Raw genomic sequence first — 26,126 nt, forward strand, 5'->3', positions numbered from 1 at the left:
CTGTTATAGTTGTCTTCTTTGATAATCTGTATAGTACTTTTTAATTGTTAGGAAAACATAAAAAGCGCCACTAGTATAGCATGACTAGCCATCTCCACCCATAAACATTAACAATTCCCGAAAGAACCTCACTAGTTGGTCCCACTGTCAATCCGTTGATCCCTGATTGCCGTTCTAATTTTCTTTTACGTTAACATTAAAGAAGATTGTGTGGTCAACCTCACTTACAAAGTCCCTTACTTAGGGGACATAACTCTACCTCAAGTAAACCTGCGAACTAATATAGTGACTTCATCCCTCCTTAAAATGGTAACCGGATGTTCTACATTTCTCTGCATTGTATTAATGACGCACGTCTATAAAAGACTCATTTTATGTCATTTCCAATGAGATCAAATATTTTAGGAAACAGATTGTGTTCTGATAAACTGGGAACAGATCGTAACTGAAAATAGCATAGGTTTCCAGGTGGCAATATTATTCTTTAATACTATTGGAGCCAAACCGTCTATTTCTTCGGGACCTAAACAAAACATGTTGATAAACAATCGTGAATGAATGTGCATGTAAGAAAAAAGTATTACTATTGTTTATGTATCAGCTCTCACAAGCCGAAGATGAAAACTAATACTGCAGCGAACACAGCAAGGCAAACTGACGCTGTAAATTACATGTTTGAGGGAAATGAAATAAAAAATGTCATTATTTAAGTAACAAATAGCTGTCTTAGTTTAGCGAAAAGCTCTATTTAACTAATAACAGAAAAACAAGTATCAATAAAAATATCTTTATTGAATATTTTTTTAAAACAGGTTAAAAACTTAAAAACCAGAGAGTTAACGAAACAAAAGACTTCAAAAACTTTAATTAAACTGATGATTGATCAATCCTTACAGAAAAAAAAATGTTTCTGTTGCCAATAGCTTTCAAGACAGTTTCATTCACTCTCATGGCCAACTCAACTGTACACCCGACACCGCTCACACCAATCTATGCCAAACCAAATCTGGTGGTACGAATAAAAGGGGGATAACCTGAGCGTCGCCTGGGACTGCGAAACTCCCCCATCCCACACGGAAGGAGTTTCACAAAACGGCGTCACTGCTCAGTGTAGACTAAATCCACACCCCTTCTTGTTTTATATATCAGCATCCGCCACTGCTCACAATTCTATTTCCTACAAACCACGCCCATTTTTTTTTTGTTTTATATATATCAACATCCTAAAAATTCTTTCGTGCACTTTCTATTTTAAAAGCAAACTTTTTTAAAAATCAGCGCAGCTAAAACAACAAAACAATGTTACTCTGTCACCCCCAGATCAGGCGACACCCAGAGGGATCAAAACACACGGAGAAGCGTGTGTAACACAACTAACATTTGAGAGACTCATCTTAACAATTTAAAATAGCACACTCCAGTCAAATTAAAATAGCACACTCAAGTGAAATTAAAATAGCACACTCCAGTCAAATTAAAATAGCACACTCCGGTCAAATTAAAATAGCACACTCCGGTCAAATTAAAATAGCACACTCCGGTCAAATTAAAATAGCACACTCCAGTCAAATTAAAATAGCACACTCCAGACAAATTGAAGTTAAAACTTTGCCTCTGGCGTAAAAAATGATTTAAAATCCCAGTGGGATACAAAATTTACAATCTTATTAAAAATAAAAAAAATTTAAAAAAAAAAGCTTGATAATTGGCCTATAGCGTATAGGAATCACAAGCGTTGAATTAAAAATGAATGAAGTTAAAAATTTAAGAAAACATCTGTTGAAAACAAAGACAATGAACTCTGTACAATTGACCAGTGTACCACACTAGCTCAGTCGGGTCAGCTCATGACCTTTACCTAGCCAGGTCCTGGGCACCGTTAGAGGCACGCCCTGGAGAGCCTTTGTGGGCACCTCGATGTAGCTGACGTCAAACCGTCCAGCCACCCTGCCCAGCCACCCCGACACGAGGGAGCTGCCACATTTCCTCCTGTTCCCAAAAATTCTCACAGTCCCCAGGTAATGGACAGCACACAGAGGGTTCCACCTCCCATGCCAGAGTTGCGCCACGAGCCTGCAGTTGACGGGGCGGGCGTTGTTCTGTTCAAACTCAATCAGCGCGCCCTTTGACCGGAGGAGGTACATGACGTCATGGTACAGGAAATGAATGACCCCGTCTCCCTCCCCGGGGATTTCCCCCCAGTCAACCAACCGATTGGTACGCCTCTGCAGGCTGTACGCCCTGATGCCGTGGTGGGCTCTCACCAGAAAGATGAAGTAGTCGTCCAGTGTAATCACGTCCACGGCGTCCTCAAGCAGATCAGACCTGAAGACCAATGTCCACACCGTGCCCTCAAACAGCTCCGGCCTGAACCCGCTTGTCCAGTTACTCTGGCGGTTTCTCCCAATTCCAATGCGATGTATGGCACCAGCATTCAACCGATGGATCACGTGATTTCGAGCGAAGAGCAAACTTTTGCTGCCAGGGGTGGTGAAGTTGTTTCTGGCGTCGAAAGCCTCGAGCCAAATTTTCTCCACGCTGAGTATCAGGAAGGAGGCGGTCGAGTTGCTGAAGCATTCCAGGAACAGCTGATCCCGAAAGTTTAGCAGGCTGATGTTCGAGACTTTGTTGTCGTACTTGGCAAATTTGTGCAGCATTTCACCCTCCATGCTGAACGCCTTCAAATCATTCGGAAAAGCGAAAATCACGACTTGGACGAACGGGCTCCGTTTCCGGCAAATCATCTCAGCAGGCCAGTAGCTCTTTCGGTCAGCGTCCTCGTTCTGGTAGATGAGCGCCTTGGCCACCAGGCTCAAGATGTTGGGCTGAGACAGGATGAACGGCTGAGACAGCATACGAGACAGCATGATGCCGCCTACCAGAAAAATCCGAGTCCGCCGAATCAGCCGGTACACAAAAGACTCCCGGCTACCGTCTTCGGGGACGTTCTCAAGCAGGCTGAGATCCCCTCTTTCCATGAATCTCCGGCGTTGTTGACACACGGCCATGGTGATCTGTCTCTCGATTCTACTTGTCCCCCCTTCCCATCTGTTAGCGGGTCTCATCCAAGAGCTAGACGACCCCGCTCCTCCCTCTAAACTCCCAGAATAAATATTGTCACTTTCATAGTCATCACTCCAACTCTCGACGTCCACATAAAAATCTTCCTCCGGGTCACTCTGGTCCCCAGGTGGATAATTCATCCACTTCAGCACAACATCCATCACCTGATCCTCCTCCACGACAGTCAGGTCCTCATGTCCGAGGATGTCAAGCAGGTTCTCCCCAGTCACGTGCTCGTTGAACAGATCCGTGTCCATGTCCAGGAAGTGTCTGGCGATGAAGGCGACGGCCGTGCTGACCGCTTGCGACCTGAAAAAGTTGGCGATGGCCAGAATCTCCACGGCGTTTGATTGGCTGATGCACCTGCTGACGTTCATCTCGCAGATCTGGCTCACATTGACCAGCTGCAGCATGTCCGACGCCATCCAGACCTCCGTGAAGTTCTCCGGGGTCAAGGTCGTGCTGACCCCGCGGTACATGAAGTCCATGATGACGTCAAAAGTTCTGGCCTTGACCTGATTCAGTTGGAACTGGTTTTCTCTCCGCTCCTTCATGTCGGTCTGGAAGAGGCAACGAAAGAACTTGGAGCAGGCGGTGAAAAGGAACTTGTGGCACGTGTAGCTCTTGCCCTCGACGACGATGACAACATCCCCGGGGATGTCAGGGTCAGTCCGGATGCTGGCCATCTGCTTTTGGAGCGCTACGGCCACTGCGTGATCGATCGGCGTCTCTGCTGGACTTGGTGGAATCGAACGCTTCATTTGTTTGGCTGGGGAAGTAAGGAAGAGCTACCTTGATGAATGATGTTTTAGTTGGTTGTTCAGGCATGAAGGTAAAAGGGGCAGAGTGTGAAGGGACATGGTGGTCTAAGGGCATTAGGGTCTAGGGGCATTAAGGTCTAGGTGTATTAGGGTCTAGGTGTATTAGGGTCTAGGGTCATTAAGGTCTAGGTGTATTAGGGTTTAAGGGGCATGGTGGTCTAAGGGGCGTTGTGGTCTAAGGGGCGTGGTGGTCTAAGGGGCGTGGTGGTCTAAGGGGCGTGGTGGTCTAAGGGGCGTGGTGGTCTAAGGGGCGTGGTGGTCTAAGGGGCGTGGTGGTCTAAGGGGCGTGGTGGTCTAAGGGGCGTGGTGGTCTAAGGGGCGTGGTGGTCTAAGGGGCGTGGTGGTCTAAGGGGCGTGGTGGTCTAAGGGGCGTGGTGGTCTAAGGGGCGTGGTGGTCTAAGGGGCGTGGTGGTCTAAGGGGCGTGGTGGTCTAAGGGGCGTGGTGGTCTAAGGGGCGTGGTGGTCTAAGGGGCGTGGTGGTCTAAGGGGCGTGGTGGTCTAAGGGGCGTGGTGTAAGGGGCGTGGTGGTCTAAAGGGCATGATGGTCTTAGGGGCATGATGGTCTAACGGGCATGGTGGTCTAACGGGCATGGTGGTCTAAGGGGCATGAAGTCGATGGGTATGGGGTCTAGGGCCATGAGGGTGTAGGGGCAGGGGGTGTAAGAGCTTGTTGGTGGCCTGGTACAGCGGTGGTGACTAAAGGTGTCGACGACTAAGGTGAGGACTAAAGGGTCCAGAGTGTGTTAAGGCTAAGGTTAGTTTGCTTAAGTTATCGACATTACGGAATCAAGGCAATGACCGATGAAGCATATAATGACAGTGTCAGAATTTTTTTGAATGCTAGAGCATTTGTTTTTCTTCAGACACATAATCAAGTTAGAGAAACTAAATAGTGCCTGGAATTGGATGTTAAAAAGAAATACACGATACATAAAAAATAATAAATAAATAAATATAAATAAATAAATAAATAAAAACAAACCAAATACCTTGACTAGAGGTTGCTATTTCCTGATCTCCAAAACTTGTCTGACCACACACACAACAACACACACAACACACCGACTTGCACTAAACACACGGCTTCAGTGTCAAATGGTTTCGAACTCAGAGTTTACCCCACATTATGACGTATAACACATGTGAATAATGCTCAGCCTTTGTAAAAAAAAATACAACACAGTAGTTTAGATGGGTTCAACATTTAAAAAAAAAAGGTTTTAAGATTACATACAGGGGAGAGGTTGGGGTACATTTTTTAAAAATAGGTTTTAACTTTTGCACTAAAAAATCACTCAGCCGTGAAAAACAAAACAGTTCACCGTCATCCAATAACTAGCTGTTTTAATTTAGCAATCGCTATCATTTAATCTTTTTACCTCCCCTTTTATTGTTGAATTTAGTAATTTTTGAATAAAATTTTAATGACTAACCTAATGTCTAATTAGATTTAGACATTTTTGCATAGACTACGAATGTATCTGGAAAGAGTGAACGAAATCGTTGCATTAGAAGTGGGTCAAGATAAAGTTACAAAATTGTAACATCCCGCAAATAGCGAGATGTGAACTAAATGAAAGCTGATAAAAATAAGGAAATAAATCATCTTTTTTTTTTATTTTTATTTTAGATACAATAGTAAAAAGCGTTTGACGCTAAACTGAGTTTAATAAAGAGATTTTCAGAACATCCAAACCTTTTAGGCCTAGAGTTTATATCTACCGAAAGCTTTAGTGTATTTAAAAGCCTTTTATTTTAAATGTTTTTAAACTTGTTTTTTTTTTCTCTTTTTCGGTCAAGGCCACAACGACATGGGTGGAGCCTGAACCGTACACTATCAAGTTATGCATGACAGTGGTTGTTACATATGTACATACAACATGGTTGCCAAGGCAATGGGATCACTGCCCTTCAATTTAAACATTTTTTTATATTCTGATATAGTCTATGCCGATAGAATGGTTGGATGAGAAAGTTAACAACCAAATTACACAATTTCACACAGCTTATTCACAGTAACATCAATATAAGGTTTATTTCTAATGACGTTGTAGAAAAAATATTTTCAATTAAATTATACATAAAGTTCCCTTCTCAGACTTAACTATCCAAAGGAGGGCAGATGAAGTAGAGTTCACGTTTTTCCTGGCCTCTGCATATGAAGGGATGGGTGAACTCAAGAACGTCAGACAGTCATGTCCTAATCAAATCATAGTTCGAGACCTTAGGATTAAAAGTAAAGCAATCTGCAGCTTGCCCCCCCCCCTCAAATCCCATTTAAACTATATAGGGTTAATAGAATTTTGTTTACAAATAAACAGTATCATAGTATGTGGGAGGGGAGGGGAGAGGAAGTTCCTATGAATAATATAGGCTTATGATATCAAGGTGTTCTGTTATAATAAAATATATAGTTATAAAAAGTCTAAAATGTCCTATTTTTGTGTGATATGAAAAAGTCGCCATGTTTAGTACAAATCATGATGTTATCACGTTTAAGAATCAGCTCAAACAAATCCTTGAATGTTTAGAAAATGTCATGTTTATTGGTACACAAAAATACTACCACACTAACCATTTTATTAAAGGGCCACAACAATTTGTTTTCTAATTAAAGGGAATTAATCCAAATTTTGGCATTTAAAACAATACTATCAATTTATTGGGAACAAAAAAGGTGTTAAGATAAATCATACAAAATTTAAAATAAATAATTTTAAAACAGATTCTCCATTTACTTCATTTAAATTGATTGTGTTTTAATTAGTAAAGATAAATTCAAATTAAATTCTAAATTAAAGGTTTTTTTTTAATTGAGATTCGCAAGTTAGGAGAAATATTTTTAAAATGAAAGTTTTCCCTGATTGTACTCTAAAAACCTTACACCAATTTTTTAAAACTTACAATATCATCATTAAAAACATGTTTAACATGTAGGAAATAATTTGTTCTGTTCTCTCTATCAGATCATTTATCTAGGAAAACATTTTGAAAAACATGTGATCAGTTATTTTTAAAATCTAAGCTAATTTTGTTTAGCAAAAATATTTTGAAAAAAAAAAACATTAATTAAATGTAATTATTTTTTTTTAAAAAACTTACTCCTTATTTTTAAAAGGGAATTTTTTTTTTTTTAAACGTCCTAAATTAAAATTTACAAAAACAAGAAAGCAAAAATTGAACAGTTACAGTTGAATAATTTTTAAATGAATTTTTCTGAATTAACATTTTCTAAAGCAAGATATTTCTAAATTCAGTTTTCTTAGCAAACCAAATAATTATTTTCTGAAAAAATTCTACCAAAACAAATAATGCAAAACTGAACACAGGTAGATAAATGGTAACATGGTACAATGTTCTAACCATTTAAAAAAGGGAGATAAGTGGTAAATGTACAATTTAAAAAAACTTTATATTTTACAATTTAAAACATGAGTAGTCATGTCAGTTTAAAAAAAAAACATTTTTTTTAAATTTAATTTATTTTCTTATGTAAACATTGACACACTTCTAATCCGAAATGTGAAAGATAAATACAACACCACCATCAGTGATCAGTACATACTGAGCTAGTTCCATAACACAAACTGTTTAACACTCACAACAAAGTTTGACATACTCCATGGCTCTCTTTGTGGAATAACATATGCTGAACACACATCAAAAGATTCTCACAACTAGATGGAATGTCATTGCACCATACCCAGTTTTTAAAACCAACCTTAAAACACACCAGTAAACATTAAATTTCTTGTATAATCTAAGGCATGTAAGAATTATAACTAGTGTAAAATGGCAACATTTGAAAATATTTTTTTACATGCAACAATATTTTTTAAATTAAAAAGTTATCAACAACTTTAGAATGGTTGTGAATTACTTTAAGGCCTGGTAAAGCTTTTAAAAGCACAAATGGTGAATTTTAGATAATCAATTTTTTAAATTCAAGGTACAACTGGTAACCTAGACAATATAAGTCTGGCAAACTAATCAACAAAAATCTGGCAAGATCAGACAAGAACAATGCTGATTTGGCCTGTAACATATTTCTTCACTTCCTGCAGCCGAGAACTGTCTTTGACTGCCATAAACACATGGTTTATGTTCAGATTATGTGTAAAGAAAATTATTTACAAAAACAGTTTTAAAATTATGTTTTCATATTTGATATGCTACTGCTGGGGAAACTGACCAGACTAAATGTATGTGGACGTCAACATTCAGGCAAGGGTCATCCACTCAATCAGCACAGCCAGAGATATAAAAGTTCAGTGGTTTAAATTAAATCTAATTTTAAAATTATAGTTAACTAATTTTAAAAATTTAAACCACTTGGCAATGCTAAACATAGTGAGGTTTAAAAAGTGGATAAACAGCGCTATGATGCTATGTCTTGATAGCCAACTTTGTCAGCAAGCCTGTATTGATACAAACATTTCACAAAAAATGTGCGACCAAAGATCTCTCACTTGGCCAGTAGCATGGCGAAACATTGAAATTATTTTATAACTAAATCATTTGTTTACAGTCTCTCAGTTTATGGTATGAACTCTCCGAGGTGGGTGTCTACTCCGATGCTTAGGTGGCGAGTAATTTGGAGGTGTTATCGTCTCTCCGAGTTCGTTTAAATACAGAGACTCGTACGATGGCGGGGGCTCATCAACGTCAGGCAGGGAATCTGAGTCACTTTCTGCTGTGGCGCCAGGTTCAACTCCATCCGGAGCCGACGCTGTTGTGCCGTTTTGTGTTGAGGAAGTGCCGGAGCTCTGCGGGAGGTTGGTGCTGTGTAGCTGTATGGTCTCAGGTTCAGGGTCATCTGTGGAGACGATGGTCAGGCGTGTGGTTTCCCTGACGCTGCTGTTACGCTCGGGGTCGCTGGTGCTCTTCTTCCTGAGACAGCTACAGCAGCGGGTGGCCCTCAGGATGACGAAGGTCAGACCAAACGCTGCCAGGACGGCGCCGATGATGCCGGCTATTCGGATGATTTTTTCTTTGCTCATGACTGGCAAACAGAAAATGGACAATGAATTAATTTATCTAAATAACCAAATTGCTCCGAGGGAAAAAAATTGTAAATGTTAGGTATGATATATAAATATGATAGAATGCTCAAAGGCTCCATTGAGCATTCTATCATATTTATATATCAGACTAATCCGGCTTTTCCGCAAGTAAAATATTTATTTTTTATATAAACAAACTTTTTTTTTGATTACTCAGCAAATTTAATTAAGTTTGTTTCATTAGCAAGTTTAATTTGTTCAATAGTTTAGCACAAAAATTCTGCCTTATTACACAGTTAAATAAATTGCTGGATGACTGATAAGTACCTATGACTCTAATGAATCTTTTTTTGTTCTAAATTGCAGTTAAGGCATTTCTAACTTCGTTATATGTACCGGTGGTGGACATACAGGAGAACGTAGGGTGGAAATCTTGCCATGAGGAACTTAGGTGAAGGAACAAAAACCAAAGCTGGGAACCTGAGGAACAGATCAGGGCTTGCTGCTGGGACTAAAGCCAGAGTAAAGGTCAAAGGTCTCACCTTCCTTTGACTTGACCTCCATGCTGAACTTCCTGTCACCTTCGACCTCCCCTCTCTTGTAGACCACAAGCAGTGACCTGCCGTGGCTGGTGTAGGGGGAGCCGGGTGTCTTGTCACACAGGGTGTCCAGCTCAGGGGCGTCATCGGAGTCACCTGAAACACATCGTGGGGGAGATAATCACATGGTAGGGGTTAAGTAAGGGGAGATAATCACATCTCAGGGTTCAAGTCAGGGGGAGATAACCACATGTCAAGGTTCAGGACAGGGGGAGATAATCACATGTCAGGGTTCAAGTCAGGGGAGATAATCACAGATCAGGGTACAAGTCAGGGGGAGATAATCACATGACGAAACAAAAAACGAACTGTGCAGGATATGTGGAAAAAATATAATTGAATTTCTAAAGAAATGGGTCATTACTTGACGGAGGAACTTAAATAGGCAAGGGTAGATAATGACAAAATAAAACCAAGGTAGATCACTGTGCATACAATGAAGATTTACAAGTAAGGAAAATTACCCACTTAGAAAAATGAAAAAGGCAAGGAAAGACAACTATGTGACAGGATGGAACTGTTTATAACATTTGTGTACATTTATTTTGACTGACCATTATAAATAATCACACAGTCCCCTTCTTTAGATTTCTCCGTGGTTTTGATGTTGAAATCCGTAAAGGTCAGCTTGACCACATCACTGCTGTCGGCTGCTGTGATGATCCATTTACATTTTTCACTTCTGTGGACACAGCATGATCAGTGTTAGACATTAGAGGAGGTGGCTATATATTAGATTTCTTCAGTAAGTTGGTACTGATCTTTGTGTATACGTTATGATCATCAAGTTTTGCCTGAATATTTAAGCATTGTTTTTAACTATTTTTAAATGCCTTTAAAACTGTATATATTCTCTAATACACTGCAAAGCTGCCAGACAAAATAGTGGTATTTCAAACCACCTTCTAGCAAGACCACACACTACACACACACAAAAACATCACTACCAATGTTACAGACAAAAACCACCTTCTACCAAGCCCATGGGCAAAACCATCGTCTGCCAAGCCCACCGACAAGAAAACCATCTTATATTAAGCCCACAAAAACCACATATTTCCAAGCCCGCAAACAAAAACAACTACTAACCAGCCCACAAACAAAACCACCTTCTACCAAGCTCACAAACAAAACCACCTTCTACCAAGCTCACAAACAAAACCACCTTTTACCAAGCTCACAAACAAAACCACCTACTACAAATCCCACAAACAAAACCACCTACTACCAAGCCCCCAAACAAAACCACCTTCTACCAAGCCCACGAACAAAACCACCAAGCCCACGAACAAAACCACCAAGCCCCCAAACAAAACCACCTACTACCAAGCACACGTACAAAACCACCTACTACCAAGCACACGTACAAAACCACCTACTACCAAGCACACGAACAAAACCACCTACTACCAAGCCCCCAAACAAAACCACCTTCTACCAAGCCCACGAACAAAACCACCAAGCCCACGAACAAAACCACCTACTTGTCTGAAGTGACGAACCTCTCGTACGTGTCAGTGAAGACGACGACACTGGGGTTACCATAAGCCCAAACCTCAGCAGTAGAAGACGTGCATCCCCCCTCAGCTGTGGGTAAACAAAGACACCAGTCAGAACAATGTGAGTATTGCATGTTGGTCAAAATGTATGATGTAATGACAGTCAATATCCGCAATTAATCCTTTGTCGTATACTCTCCACTCCAATATTCTCTCAAATGCTACCAATACCCGTATTTCTCTTAAACTTCCCCTGTCATATTCCCTAATATACTCTTCATTACCGTATTTCTTCATATTCTCACCCCCATACTCCCTTATATACTCCTTACTCCAATATTACCTCATAAACTCACTCCCGTATCCCCTCTTATACTTTTCACTCCCATATTCCCTATTAAACTCCACACTCCCACATTCCCTTGTTTACTTACTCCCCAATACCTTTATAAACTCATCACCCCCATATTCACACATGTATTTTCCCACAAGAACATCATCTAACTAAATGTGTTTCCAACTCCCATATTCCCTCACACACTCCCCACTCCCATATTCCTTTATTTACTCCCCAATACCACATAAGCCTACAATGTGACACTGCCTATTATAAAATTACGACACCGTCATCAAAACAACACTATGGATTTCTAAGCTTTCACTACATTTCAAATACCGGTGTAATTAGAAAAAATACCAAGGCTTTATTTTAATACCACGACTAAATTTTATTGTTGTTTGAAATCAATAGTCACTGATGCACTTAACGTTTATTTGAGACATTTTTAGCACCTAGGTGTATACCTGATACAGTGAAAATAAAAGTGGTAAAAGTGATAATTTTAGGGTATTCCTACCATATATAAGGTTTGGAGTTAGATACGACGCAAAGGTTTTGAAGAACTAAAAATAATTGTGTAGAAAATACTACATCAGATTTATCTTCAGAATATTTTTTTTATTTAAAATTCAACCAATCTTTGAAATATTGTTTACAACTAAAAACATTTACCGGAAGAGATGGCGAGCAGTAGGAGACTTGTGGTGATGACTAGACCTGGCCAGGTGTTTGATTCGTTCCTTGTTAGGCCCTTCATTGTATACAAGTTCAAGTTTTTTATTTACCCTGGTTTAGTTCTCCATAGCTAAGGCTGACCTGAAAACAAAATTTTAAGGGAAAAAAATAATTAGTCTAAAGCTAATTACGAGAAGAAACTTCGACTGCATAACATTAATTATCTAATAGTTTTTACCACGAAATTGATTTTGTTAGAGAATAAATTTGCATATGATGAAACATGTTGCTCGATCAATAAACGATTAGATTTTTTAACACAATGAATGAGGTAACTCAACTAGTAGTTTAAATGACGAGCATGAAATAGTACAAAGACGTATGTCCATTGCTGATAGGGTAGGACTCAAATATTCTTAAAAAAATAATTAGACAGAATACACAAGGCAAAGACCCCCATGAAGCAAAAACACACAAGTAGGTGGAGTAAAATTTTTTTTTTTTCATATTTAGCAGCATAGTCAATTTATGAAGGTGACAGCACCATTGAAATTAAAACACACATCTCAAAAGATAAGAAAACCTTAGGCGCCTGACAGAAAACACAGACATCTTAAAAAACAAATCTTCTCCAAAACCGAATACTGACTTGTCTAAAGCAATACCCAGCGCGTCCTTTATGTCAGAACACTCTGGAAACCAAACATCCGATCACTGGATTCATTCCAAACAAAATGTCTGCGAAGTATAAAGGTCTCCACTGGCCCAACACCATCTCCAACAAGCGCCAGAGTTACCAAGACTAATGGCAGTGGACGCCGTTTCAAAAGTAATCGAAAAGAGATGGCTTTGGGTGGGCCATTAAGTCAGATGGAATTACTGCAATGGCAATAGACTGGGCGCCCCGAGGGGAAAGGGAAGCCTAGGGAGACACGGAGACAGAGCCGAGCGCCAACTGCCAGAAGATTGCTAGAGGACGGCAGAAGTGGAAAGAACTTTCTACCGAGGAGAAAAGATGGTGAGAAGAACAGGGTGGATTTAGTAAAGTCGGCTGGACATCTCTTATCAATTCCATAAACCTGACATAAACTATACCTAGTAATTAGACCATCAGGTCTCAAAAATTGGCTGACTTAACTTCTAAAGGTCCCAGGTTAATTAAACATCCGCTACCCACTCTCTAAAAAATATAACCCTCTACAATCAACGCGAACTTTTAACTTCAAAGGTATCGATCGTTTTTTTTTATTCAGTTTATTTTGTAACAAATTAACTTTAGACCAAATGTTTGTACTCAGATCTACATGATAGTGATCATTATCATCAGGAGGGTGGGGGGGGGGGGGGCGAACTAATGTGTGATTGTACCGGTTAACAAAGTAACTTTAGACCAAATGTGTGAGTGTACAGGTGGGAAGTGGGAAAGTCCTGATGTGTACGTGTACCTGTGGGCAAGTATTGATGTCTACGTGTACCTGTGGGCAAGTATTGATGTGTACATGTACAGGTGTAGTCTGTGAGAGGATGAGAACTGGGCTACCACAGCTTGGTAAACTTGGCAGCCGGCTGTAGCAGCTGTAGCAGGTAGACCACACAACAGCTGGGATTTAAAGCTGCGGTCACGTGACAACACAGCTGTGGGAAGCCAAGCGTCACAACAAAAGTGACATCATGTGTCAAAACACAGCTGGGTGACACTATGCGTGACTATACATGTGAGGTTACGTGAACGTCACGTGTGACAACACATCTGTGTGACGTCATGTGAAACAATATATCTGTGTGACGTCATGTGCAACAATATATCTGAGTGAAGTGACATGTGACAACACATTTGAGTGACGTCATGTGTAACAACACATTTGAGTGACGTGACATGTGACAACACAACAGACCTAACATGGATGACGACACTGACAGCACCACTGACACACTGCTGGTCAAGTGGGCTTCAACAATCTGCCATGGCTCTCATGTCCACTCCGTGAGTTGTTGCATATAGAGGTCAAGACGGTGATTAGATGGTGTAATGGGGGGGGTCAAGAGGGGGTGGGGGTGGGGGGTCAAGAGGGGTGGGGTGGTGGGTCAACTAACATCAAGCTGTCAGCTTACAGAAAATACAATTCTCGGGTCGAGTTTATACAACAGTGATGACGATTTCAGTCGATGTTTATTAACATTACAGCTTGTCTTGATGGATGACAATGGGGATTTGTTTTCTTTACAAAAAATAATTCCAACTTTTTCTAGTGACTAATTATAATATATCTAAAGTTTTATAGTTACTAATAATTTAGTAAATGTATTTGCTCGGGAAAGATAATGGATTGGAACTATAATTGAAATTAAGTCATTGAACGGTTGCTAAGTAATAGGTTGTCTTGCAGACGACACAATTGTTTCTCTTTGTTAGAAAAAAGTCCCCTTCTGCCCGAGGAATATGACGTTTATTGACAGGTGAATTCTACTTCTGCCTATGTTATGTATCGTCCGATGCTTAGTTTTCCTATACTGGGCATTATTTTATTTTACTCAAAACTTAGATTTGTAAACACTACAAGTATTTTCGGTTTTTGTAGTTGAGAAATCGCTGTTTTTTAAAAAATGGCTTTTTTACGAGAGGGGTTGGTAGGCGTCATTTAGTGGGTCGGATATTTTGAAAGGGTGGACAGTGAGGGTGTGTAAGGATTGTCCAAAATGCGTGTCATTTATGAACGCCCCCCCCCCTCAAGTCCAGGTACTCATAAGAGGAGGATGCATATAAAATGTACGACGCATGGACATGTTAGGCCTCAGCTATTTTCTTGGCATACATATTAGGGGCATATTACTGATATCAGGGGCATTCTGCTTGTTATTCATTTGAAATTATACAGGCCAATCACCAGTCAGTTGAAAGTCACATGACCAGATACAAATGAAAACACAACTAAGCCTGCTCGGGCTAAACGTTTCAATGAGTTTTTTATTTTATTTTTTTTTTTATTTGCTTAACCAGGAAGGACCTGTGTTAAAATTCTAACAATTGTTAACAACAAAATAGCGTCATGTACACCCAGTTTTGAAATGCCAGGGACCGGTATTGTGTGTATCGTTAACGCGGGCTTATCTAATATCTGACCTACTTAAAAATTCTTAATTTTTTTTAGGAGAGATTTTGTTAGGATATCGAGATAGACCAGGGTGGATAAGGGTCTGGGTCAGGGTTGGGTGTGATTTGGTCTAAAAGAGAGTTTCTTTCAGGCATCTCTTCCGCACATCTAACCAGATGCGTAGCGACCCTTCCCGGCGCCCGGGGACAAACTTTCGATTTGCACCCCCCCCCCCCTCAAATTTTCGATTTGTTTTTCCAACCCATTTTGGCGCCCCCTAAGGTCGGCGCCCGGGGAAATATGTCCCGTCCCCCCGCCCCCCCCGTCCCCCGTCCCCCCGCTACGCCTCTGCATCTAACACCCACTCCCCCACCAAGCGAAATGGAATAGGTATACAAAATTTATTATTCGACTAAATGTCTTCCACCGCAAATTTGAAATGCCCCCCCCCCCCCCCACCCTGCGGAGAAAAATGCCTGAAAGAAACACTGGTCTAAAATGAACACATCTCTGGTGCTATGTAGCACTGAACAAGAATTTCTAGCAAAAGTTAGTACCAGAGGGCCACGTCCTGAGGTATGATACGTGTTAGTGTGGGGGACAGACCCGGGGGTCACGGGTTGTGGGAGAGTTCACCAATGAGGTATCATGTTACATGTGGTGTTTATGTCTGACTCAGTGTTTCTTCCAGACTTTATTCTCCGGGGAGGGGGGGGGGGCACTTGATATTTTCGGGGGAAGGAGGGACGGACACTGATAAAAGTATATATTTTCTATATAAATTCCATTTCGTTTGGGGGGGGGGGCTTCCTTCGGGCCCCACCCCCTCCCCCAAAGAGATGCCTGGAAGAGGCGACTCTCCAGTTCCATGCACAAATATTAATTTTATATATATATATATATATATATATATATATATATATATATATATATATATATATATATATATATATATATATATATATATATATATATATATATATATATTATTTTATATATATTATATATATATATTATATATATATATATTATATTATTTTATTTTTAAAACATTAAAAATATAATGAATATAAATAACTATAAACATGATAAAAACACTCATCAGAGAACAATGATAGGTGCGTTCGAAAGTATAAGGACAGCTGACCACAGCTTGGGCACCAGGCCTAGCCGTACAGCCGTTGACGACAGTTCCATTCTTGCCACTGCCCAAGTGCTGACTTTTTAAAAATAGACTCTATCGTTAAATGAGGAATGTTATTTTATTCAAAATGCATTTCTCTATCCGTCAGTAATAATTAATTTGACGTGAGTGACGTAGTTTGTTTTGGTTATTAGGTTATTAACTTCCTACTTTTGAGCCGGGTACTGGACGGTGGGGTACGAGTTTACCCTTCGTTCAGAGGGGTGGAAGCCTTGTGAGAACCAAAGGACAAAAGGACCGGTACACGGAAATCAAACCGATATTCAAGCCAGTTAGTCGGAGTTTGTCGTGTTGAGGCTGCCTAACAAGTTATTTTCTTGTAAAGTGGATTGGGATAGTCCTATAGTTATATTATTTGATTACTTATTTCATCATAGCAGAGCTAGATAAAATTCGTTTACATGTATTGTGCGAAATATTAATATTTTTTTAAATATAAATATTCTTTCATATTTAAAACTATTTCAAATCAAAAATCAAATTTATATGTCTAATCTTAATGAAATGCCAAAACAAAATAAAAAGTTAGTGGCTCTTTAAAACTGGGAACTTTCGTAACTTGTAACTTTTGGCTCTTCCTCTCCAAAGGTTGCCGACCCCTGGCCTAGTGTATTCTCAATTAAATGGAGAACGGAGGAGAGTACTAGAATAACATAAGAAGCAAACAAGGTTGGCCATTGAACCATGTAACATAATAGTTTTAAACAAGGCTAAAATAAATCATGGTATCAAATTATGCAAGTAAAATCTATGGTTGGCAAACTTCGAGTGTAGCTACATGTCACATAAGAACAACAGCAGATAATTTTAGATCTTGTCCCTTGTTTTCAGGGGAGCCAAAATTAAGTTTTATAGGTAGTTAGAAACTGGTTTTAATCGTAAGTTTACATACTTAATTAAACAATTCAACAAGTCTTTGAGCTAAAGCTTTTCTACACCTTTAGAAGTCAACTAATTATTTTGAAATCCAATAATTTTTAAGAATAGAGAAAATGCTCTCTGCCGTTATATAAATGCTTGTGTTTATGTTGAAAATTAGACAATTCTTTTTGTTTTTATTGTATTAATTTTTTTCTTCTTTAGCTAAATAAAGAGATTTTAGTTGTTTCCCCTGGTTTCAAAGACTTTCCAAATGGGAAGCAACTAATACAAATAAATAACTAAGGTGAATCGATTCTATTTTGCAACAATACAATATATTTAATGTTAATATTTATTAAACAGTGTTTTTTTTCGCATGTTATATTTACAACTAACGAGTTTGTTTATTTATAAAATATACATCAAATCCCCGTACCACTTAGAAGATCAGTGGCTCTTTATAAATTGGGAAATTGTCAAAATTTAAACTTTTGGCTCTTAGGTCTCAAAAGGTTGCCGACCCCTGCACTAGATATATTTTAATTCAACTAACAACCGAACACCCCTATTTTAAGACGAGTCCACTGGCAGATACTATAATCACTATTGTAATCCCCATAACTTTTAGAACACGAGTCAATGTGTGGTTTAACTCAGAGGCGTAGCGATGAGGGGGGACGGGGGGACACGACATATGTCCCCGGGCGCCGACCTTAGGGCGCGCCAATATGGGTTGTAAAAACAAATTAAAATGTCATTTTAGCTGCATTTTTGCTATTTGAGGGGGGGGGTGCAAATCGAAAGTTTCAGAGGGGGGGGGGGGGTGCAAATTGAAAATTTGCTCACGAGGGGGGCGCCAGATTGAAAGTTTGTCCCCGGGCGCCGAGCAGGGTCGCTACGCCTCTGGTTAAACTGGCTCACATCAGTTCACTTGGTCCAGTTAAAACTATTTAACTATACAGTGGTAATTAAGAATCTTAGCATCCCCTAGAGAAAATGTACGTAGTTTCAAGGCCATGATTGCTACCAGGTGCGGTTAAGTTTCGTGTCTAGTGGTGACGTGGGTTACTTGTTGCCTCTCAGGTACAACACCTGTCCCGTAAGTGGTTAAATGTGCTCGGCTCAAATGACAGGACATTCATCAGATGACACGTTCGTTAAATGACATGACATTCATCAGATGACATATTCATTAGATGACACGATATTCATCAGATGACATATTCATTAAATGACACGACATTCATCAGATGATACATTCGTTAAATGACACGGCATTTATCAGACGACACGACATTCATCAGATGACACCATCAGACGACATGGCATTCATCAGATGATACGAAACTCTAATTTTAAACCAACTCATACAATATATTTTACACGAATGGCCAATCTACTCAACCAATCACTTTCACCCCCTTCAACTTCTACTCTCAACCACTTCAATATCAAAAGTCGACTTGACCTCACTTTAAGCTAGACGGCGGACAGTCCAGTATCTAGTTTCTAGATCTAGAACATCTCGTAAAAATGTAATGATGCAACTAATAACTGTGCTAGTATAATTTTAGTTGATAATTATTTCAATAATTACGGTTACGCGGTTTGATTTATATTTTAATACCGTCTTTTGGGGTCTGGGATAGGTCAGGGTTATGACACGGTTTAGGTTAGTGTTTAAAAAGATAAACTTTTTTTTTTAACTTATCAATGAAAACACTGCCAACGTTGTGTCACACTGATAGGCCTATCAATCAGTTTTAGCTTCACTAAAAAATGGTTTCCCGTGGAGAGACTTTTAATTTTGAAAATATACAAAACAACAGCTTGGTATGGAACTGGTTGATAAACATTTAACTGGAGATGGAAATAGATTGTACAAGGGATATTTAAATGTGCAACAGGAAATTATAAGGACTGTAGGCTCTGTAGGCATAGAGTTTGACAGCTGACATTTGACCGGACAATTGACATTGAAATGGCCAGTCAATGAACAATGGCCGTAGAACTGGACGATGACCGTCATACTGGAGGATGTAGATAAACAAACGACAACAGCACGGTACGCGAGGGTCCGGTGTGGGATGATTCAAGCGGAAGTCCTCAAGGAAATTATACCAGTGTGTATATGTGTGATTGTATTTGTTGGGGGGGGGGGGGGGCTGTTGTAAGATTTGAGGCTGTGTTACTGTAGGTCTAACCCAACAGCAGCCCTTAGTCATTACATATTACATATTAGCTTTACAAAACAACAACATAGCCGTATAGGACAGGTGGTATAACGCACATTTACTCAAACCCCTGTCGCTGGGTTAGTAATTTCAAGTGTCGATATGGGCAATACTGACAATACTAAAAATAATATTAATTTAACAGTTTTAATAGTTGACACCGGATGTACGGTAGTGCAAGTGGGAGGAGGGGGGGGGGCTAAACTATTTATATTCCACAGGGCCAAGGCCGACTCTAATATTCTATTAAAAAACGAATCAGAAATGCGAGTGTCTGATAATGTTTCAGCAAACAAAAAAATACGAATCTGCTTTAAAGATGGATGTTCGGCTACTGTCGATGCTAGCCATGTATCTAACCCACGTCCTAGTCTAGCTCTAACCCTAACCCTAACCCACGTCCTAGTGTAGCACTAACCCTAACCCACGTCCTAGTGTAGCACTAACCCTAACCCTAACCCACGTCCTAGTGTAGCACTAACCCTAACACTAACCCACGTCCTAGTGTAGCACTAATCTAACCCACGTCCTAGTGTAGCACTAACCCTAACCCTAGTGTAGCACTAACACTAACCCTAACCCTAACCCACGTCCTAGTGTAACCCTAACCCTAGTGTAGCACTAACACTAACCCTAACACTAACCCTAACCCACGTCCTAGTGTAGCACTTACCCTAACCCTGACATTACATTACAATAATGCTAACAGCTAACACCCACGTATCACGTGAGTCCATAGTAGGACACAGAGGGAAAACTCCCAGAAATAAGTCAGTTGCCTACCTACTTTTGTCCACAACAAATGGGACATAACTAGGTTTTCAACTAGTGTCAGGCGCACCACGACACACGATCCGACAGACACAACAATGGGACGATTAAACGTAACCTCCATACTTCGACAACCCGCTATACGACACACAATCCTACATGACACATCAACAGAAGCCTATGGTTATACAAAGACACACCAACAGTCCCTCGCTACAACGAAACACTAACAGATTTATACAAAGACACACCAGCAGACGTCTATGGTTAGACACACCAACAATCCTTCTATACTACGACACACTAACAGATTTATACAAAGACACACCAGCAGAATCTCTATACAACGACACTCCGTTTTTTTATTGAACTACACACGTACAAGTACATTGTGGGGCTGTAGGCCCATCTGGCTACCAACAGGAGGGGGGAGGTCAGGTCAGGCAGGTCTGATGAGGTCAGTTAATGAATGGGTCAGGCTGATTACGTGCTGTGCTTAGCACTATAAATACACGCACAATAAGCTTTACTACAAACTACGTGATTATAAATGTACTGAAAATGATTTGATGAAAACAGCTTCTCGCTAAAAGTAAAACTCGCTACAAACTTTAAGTGTCTGTAAATTAATTAGAAGAAATACCGTTAAGTTGTGGATTTGAACCCAACACCGTTACATATCTATAATCGACTTCCCCAATTCAATGTTTTATGAAGTTTTGTTAGTGCAATGAATGTGCTTCGACGTGTATTAACAGTAACAAAGACCCTAACCATTTCCTTTTTTTTTTATTTTCTAGCTAAAAACAAAACAGATCTAGATCTAGATCTAATAATTAATAATTTTAACAAGTATGCTATTTTTGTTTTAATCAATCATTTTTATGAACTTGTCAAGACAGCTTTTAATATAGATCTGGAGCTCTTCTAGAGATATTTAAAAAAAAGTTAATTAATACCAATTAATACTTAATACTGATTAGGCTAAATAAATAATTAATTAGCCTAAATATAATTAATTATTAATTAGGCCTAAATGAACAGCGAACACTCGAGACATGTTACTAATCTATTTTAACTAAAATTATACCTTTAGTCGACTCAACTAGACATCTAGTCTAGATTCTAGAATCTAGATATCTCATCTAAATTAAATTCATAAATTGATAACTACAAATCTAAAATAATTGATTGATTATTTCAAAAATTAATAATTAAATTACCGTTACCTGACGAATAGAATATGACAACGTTAGTACTGGAACACACGATCAAGTATCCGTTTCTTTCGTTCAATCCTGGACAAAAACAACGTCTATCCCCGACCAGGGAGGAAAAGTATGCTACAGGTTGACACTACACACCTGTGACGTAGCTTGTTTTCACTGTACGTGTCAGGAGCACCTGGTCCAGTGCACACGTAGGTTGGTGTAGAAAAGTTGTGGCGATTTTAAAAAAAATCAGTATACGTTTACCTTAAGTATATTACTCTACTTAAGATAAATATAGAGTTCTTGGTTTAATTTATAGGTATGTTACAGATTTCTATCCGTAGTTAAACTTTTTAAATTGTTTTCCAATTTAAGAAAATGTAAATAGAAACAAGCAGCCCTAGCAGACGACGAAGAGACAACACACTCAGAGTTGTCTTCCGCTGGTCGCGACCCACTTCCCGTGTTGTGTGATGACGCGCTAGAAGGCCGCGTGCTGAGACACAAGGTCAAACGTCAAACCCGCTCCTGTGACACGGGGTGACCTCATTCCGGAGGTGTCGGATGTAGTCGCATGTGTATCGCCTCCTGGCGTGGCCCTGCCGGTTTTCTACCGGATCACTCTTCGTTTGACTGACACGCGATTTATCTTCCGTAATTTAGCGAACACTGATGTGGTCCACACACGCAATGGGTCGATCTTTACACATAAACCAACATTTAGCCTGATTAGAGAGAACTAATGATGAAATAAAATGTGTTCAAATTAGATTTTTTAAATAATTGTTAGACACGTTTTCTAGTTACCGTTAGCATGTAATGTTGAGCATCAAATGACCGGATGCTGTCGCATTTTAATTGGGTTTTCCGCAAGGTATCAGATGATTGTCTAGACAATCCTAATCATGGTTTTCGTAGACATTCTAGGGTTTCTTTCAGACATTTTTGGGGTGGGGGACGCTCTTTTAATTTTCTGGGGTAGGGCGGACACTGGTTAAAGTATAATTTTTCTATGTCAATTGTATATTTTATCTCTTTCGATCGTGGAGGAGAGGGGGGGGGGGACGATAGACGTGCTCCTTTGGGGCAGCGGCCCCCCCCCCCCCCACCCCACCGGTGAGTTGTCTGAAAGAAACGAGAGACATCCTATTTATGATAAGGATATCCTTGTAGGGATAGGGCCTTAAATCTTATTTAACCGTCTATGATTGGCATCTTCCATCAGTAGGAGAGCACCTAATCCCATGATTCGTCATACCAGTTGCCATGGTGATAGTACCACGTATAGACCTAATACTAGTAAATAAGTTACATACGAAATTTCATCCACCTTACTGAAACGGTACTCAGTCTATATAGAGACAGACAGACAGACAGACAAGATTGCAAAACTGGATTTTCCCCACCTAATTTTGATTTTTGCACGATTAAAATAATCATCTATGCTCCTGAGACGAGAAAGTAAAAATTTTTAAAAAATTCTCAAAAACTTTACTTAGATTTTTTATTTGTTTTTAATTTCTCGTATAGAGAAAGTCTTGTAATCGTGCAAAAAAAAATCGAGATTTTTACAAATCTCGACGTTTTACACCTCACTGATAAGGAAAAACATAATTTTGCAATCTTGTCCGTATGTCTGTGTGTCTGTCTGTCTGTGTGTAAACACGATAACTTGAGTACCGTTACAGCTAGGTTGATGAAATTTCATATATATTTTATCAAAATCGTAGATCCTGATCAACTTTTGAGCGATTTCCGATAGCCGGAAGTGGTACTTTTTCTACTTTGAATTTCTCAAAAGCCTATAACTTGAGTACTATTTCAGATAGATAAATGAAATTTCACATGTAAGTAAACGATCTAATTCTCTGCCTTCTGTCAAATTTTGAGTAATTTCCGTTGACCGGAAGTACTAATTTACTCTATTTTCGATTTCTCAAAAACGCATGTAAATTTATAAAGTACTAATAATATTGCGCACTATTATGCACATTTTGTTTTGGCGTTCGCTTGGTGCGCAATTCTTTTTTCTATGAGATTCTATTCTATTTTAAAAGTTTAAGAAATTAAAAATCTTGTCTATATTTCAAGTTATATAAGAATATTCGAGAAAGTTTAGGGGAGATCACTCCCGGTTTATTTATTTGTTGTTGACAACTCGGAATTGAGATTTTAAAATTTCTCTTCTGTTTTTTGTTGAAATTACTAAATAAAAATAAACAATTTTCCTTTACACCAAATATAAAGCAAACACTTTCTCTCATCAACAAGAAACCCGAGCCCTAGTAGAAAAAAAAACAAATAAATCAGGCTCAGATAACCCACTAGATCTAGTCCCCCGGGAAAACGTATGCACTACATCGTATCCCATACCTTTGTTTACCGATTGGTTTGTCGCACGATACAAGGCGCGATCACCCGCTCATACTGCTATACTGTAACCATAGTAACGGATCGGAAGTAGATTGAAACGTCATTAGCGAGATAACAGATATCTGATTGTAAAAAAAAATGTCCAGGGGTTGAAATAAGAATTTAGACGTTGGTGGGACAAGCTTTTATGACATCTGCAATATATACACACACAACACACACACACACACACGCACACTCACATACAAACATACACACACACAGAGGTTGAGATTTACCAAATCTGTTGGTTTTTATTAGATTTGAGTTTTAGCGCAATTTCCATACGGACAATTGCGATTATTAACTCGACATTTCTGGTGATGGATGGATGGATGTGCTCAGCTTTAAGTCGTATCTCCTCCTCAACGAAGCAATATCGAGGACTAGTTCCAAAAGCAAAAAAAGCAAATATGTTAAGCAAGTTCCGAGAATGATTGTGGGCCAAAAAAATTCCCGGAATTCCTTCCTGGATTTTCCGGAAAAGCCAAAAAACATGCAGTTTTTTGCCCATATCTCGGCAACCAGACCATTTAGCGACTTGAAACATTTACCAATCGATTCCTGCCATAATTTAGAACAATATTGCCGAAGAAAGTTTTCAAAAATATCCTCTCGTTCGGTCACAAAAAATTAATTAAGAATTTTTAAACTGAGCATCGTGTAAGCCTAGGATGATATTTTTAATTTAAACTGAGCATCGTGTAGGTTTTTAGCGCAAAAAAATATCCTTTCGTTCGGTCACAAAAAAATTAAAAATTGTTATGGATAACATAAAGAAATTACGCTTAAATTGTCACTAGACTTTTTATTAACTTGTTTTATTGGAATGATGTGGTTCAGCGATAGAGCACAAGAAAACCACGTGTTGGATAGAATGTGAGTCGATTCTATTTATGTAAGATCAAGGCGACTATAACTCTACACCTGTCGTGCCCATATACGTGTACATCTGACGTGGCCATATACTTGTACACCTGACGTGCCCATATACTTGTACACCTGACGTGCCCATATACTTGTACACCTGACGTGCCCATATACTTGTACACCTGACGTGCCCATATACTTGTACACCTCACGTGGCCATATACTTGTACACCTGACTAGCCCTAATATACTTGTACACCTGACGTGATACTTGTACACCTGACGTGGCCATATACTTGTACACCTGACTAGCCCTAATATACTTGTACACCTGACGTGATACTTGTACACCTGACGTGATACTTGTACACCTGACGTGATACTTGTACACCTGAAGTGGTCATATACTTGTACACCTGACGTGCCCATATACTTGTACACCTGACGTGATACTTGTACACCTGACGTGGCCATATACTTGTACACCTGACGTGGCCATATACTTGTACACCTGACGTGGCTATATACTTGTACACCTGACGTGGCCATATACTTGTACACCTGACGTGGCCATATACTTGTACACCTGACGTGGCCATATACTTGTACACTTGACGGAAGGAATTAAATCAACAAGACCAGTTTACTGTTTGCCTTTCGGCTTGGCCGAGACTTCAAAATCAATCGATACAATTCCCAGATCTAGAAGTTAAACGTTAAACAATCGCCCCTGGTTATTCTAGTATCCCCCCTCCCCCCCTCACACTCAACAATAATTTAACAATAAAATGTGCCCACTAAATACTCAACTTTTATCTAGTACCCTGACCCTGTGACCCCATTACATAAAAAATAAAAATTGCTCGTATATCGATTTAAAAAGTGCAATTTTGTTTGTTATCATAGACGTTAAACAATCTGTAGAAAAATATAATCTACAAATAAATATTTAATTACGTAGTTAATGGGGTTTGGAGGGGGCGGTATTGAAATAGCTGCTTTCATCATTTGATACCTAAGAAAGATAACTTTGTTAAATTGAATGGCTATATTTTATTGTGGTAGCTTCCCCTTGATTGTAAATCGAAATGGCCGGCACGTTGTTTTGAATTGGAGTGGTGGGCCTTGGTTGTAGCTATGGGAATTGGAGAGCTGTTCTGTGTTGAGTGTTGAGTTATTGGCCTTTAATTAAAATCATGGTTGTTGGCTGGAGTTGTGGGCTTTGGAACATTTTATTATTGATGTCCTAGTGGTAATCTAGTGGTGATTCAATGGTCTATCTTTACAGTTGAATAGTTGAATACCACTTTCTGTCCAATATTGCTATCTCATGGTACCTTAAAACGCTGTAAAAGAAAAACCAACCCTGATCTAACGAAATCTCGCTAATATCTCGCGAGGCTTTGACCGGAAGTGAACATCTGCTTCCGATAATCGTCTCGTGCCAGATATGACATGGCTGGTACACAAA

At 39.4% G+C, this 26,126-nt stretch overlaps 1 protein-coding gene across 1 annotated transcript; it reads right to left on the reverse strand.

The window, feature by feature from the left end:
- Positions 1–7,031: 7,031 nt before the first annotated feature.
- On the reverse strand, positions 7,032–21,615 carry LOC131936882 (uncharacterized). Its single transcript, XM_059293979.1, has 6 exons — positions 21,392–21,615; positions 11,998–12,141; positions 10,971–11,073; positions 10,041–10,168; positions 9,430–9,582; positions 7,032–8,886 (listed from the first exon to the last, which is right to left on the reverse strand). The coding sequence occupies exons 2-6, from the start codon at positions 12,080–12,082 to the stop codon at positions 8,417–8,419; spliced, it is 939 nt and encodes a 312-aa protein (XP_059149962.1). The 5' UTR covers positions 12,083–12,141; positions 21,392–21,615; the 3' UTR covers positions 7,032–8,416.
- Between the last annotated feature and the right edge of the window lie 4,511 nt (positions 21,616–26,126).

Source organism: Physella acuta, unplaced genomic scaffold (assembly GCF_028476545.2).
Source record: "Physella acuta isolate Inbredline_101_S28 unplaced genomic scaffold, ASM2847654v3 ptg000194l, whole genome shotgun sequence".
NCBI lineage: Eukaryota > Metazoa > Mollusca > Gastropoda > Physidae > Physella > Physella acuta.

Excerpts from the sequence above, each read along its gene's own strand:
- LOC131936882 (XM_059293979.1), bottom strand. The coding sequence starts at position 12,082 with ATGAAGGGCCTAACAAGGAACGAATCAAACACCTGGCCAGGTCTAGTC. Across the intron at positions 11,074-11,997 it reads ACTGCTCGCCATCTCTTCCG|CTGAGGGGGGATGCACGTCT; the intron begins GTAAATGTTTTT and ends GTTTACCCACAG. Across the intron at positions 8,887-9,429 it reads GGAGGTCAAGTCAAAGGAAG|TCATGAGCAAAGAAAAAATC; the intron begins GTGAGACCTTTG and ends TCTGTTTGCCAG.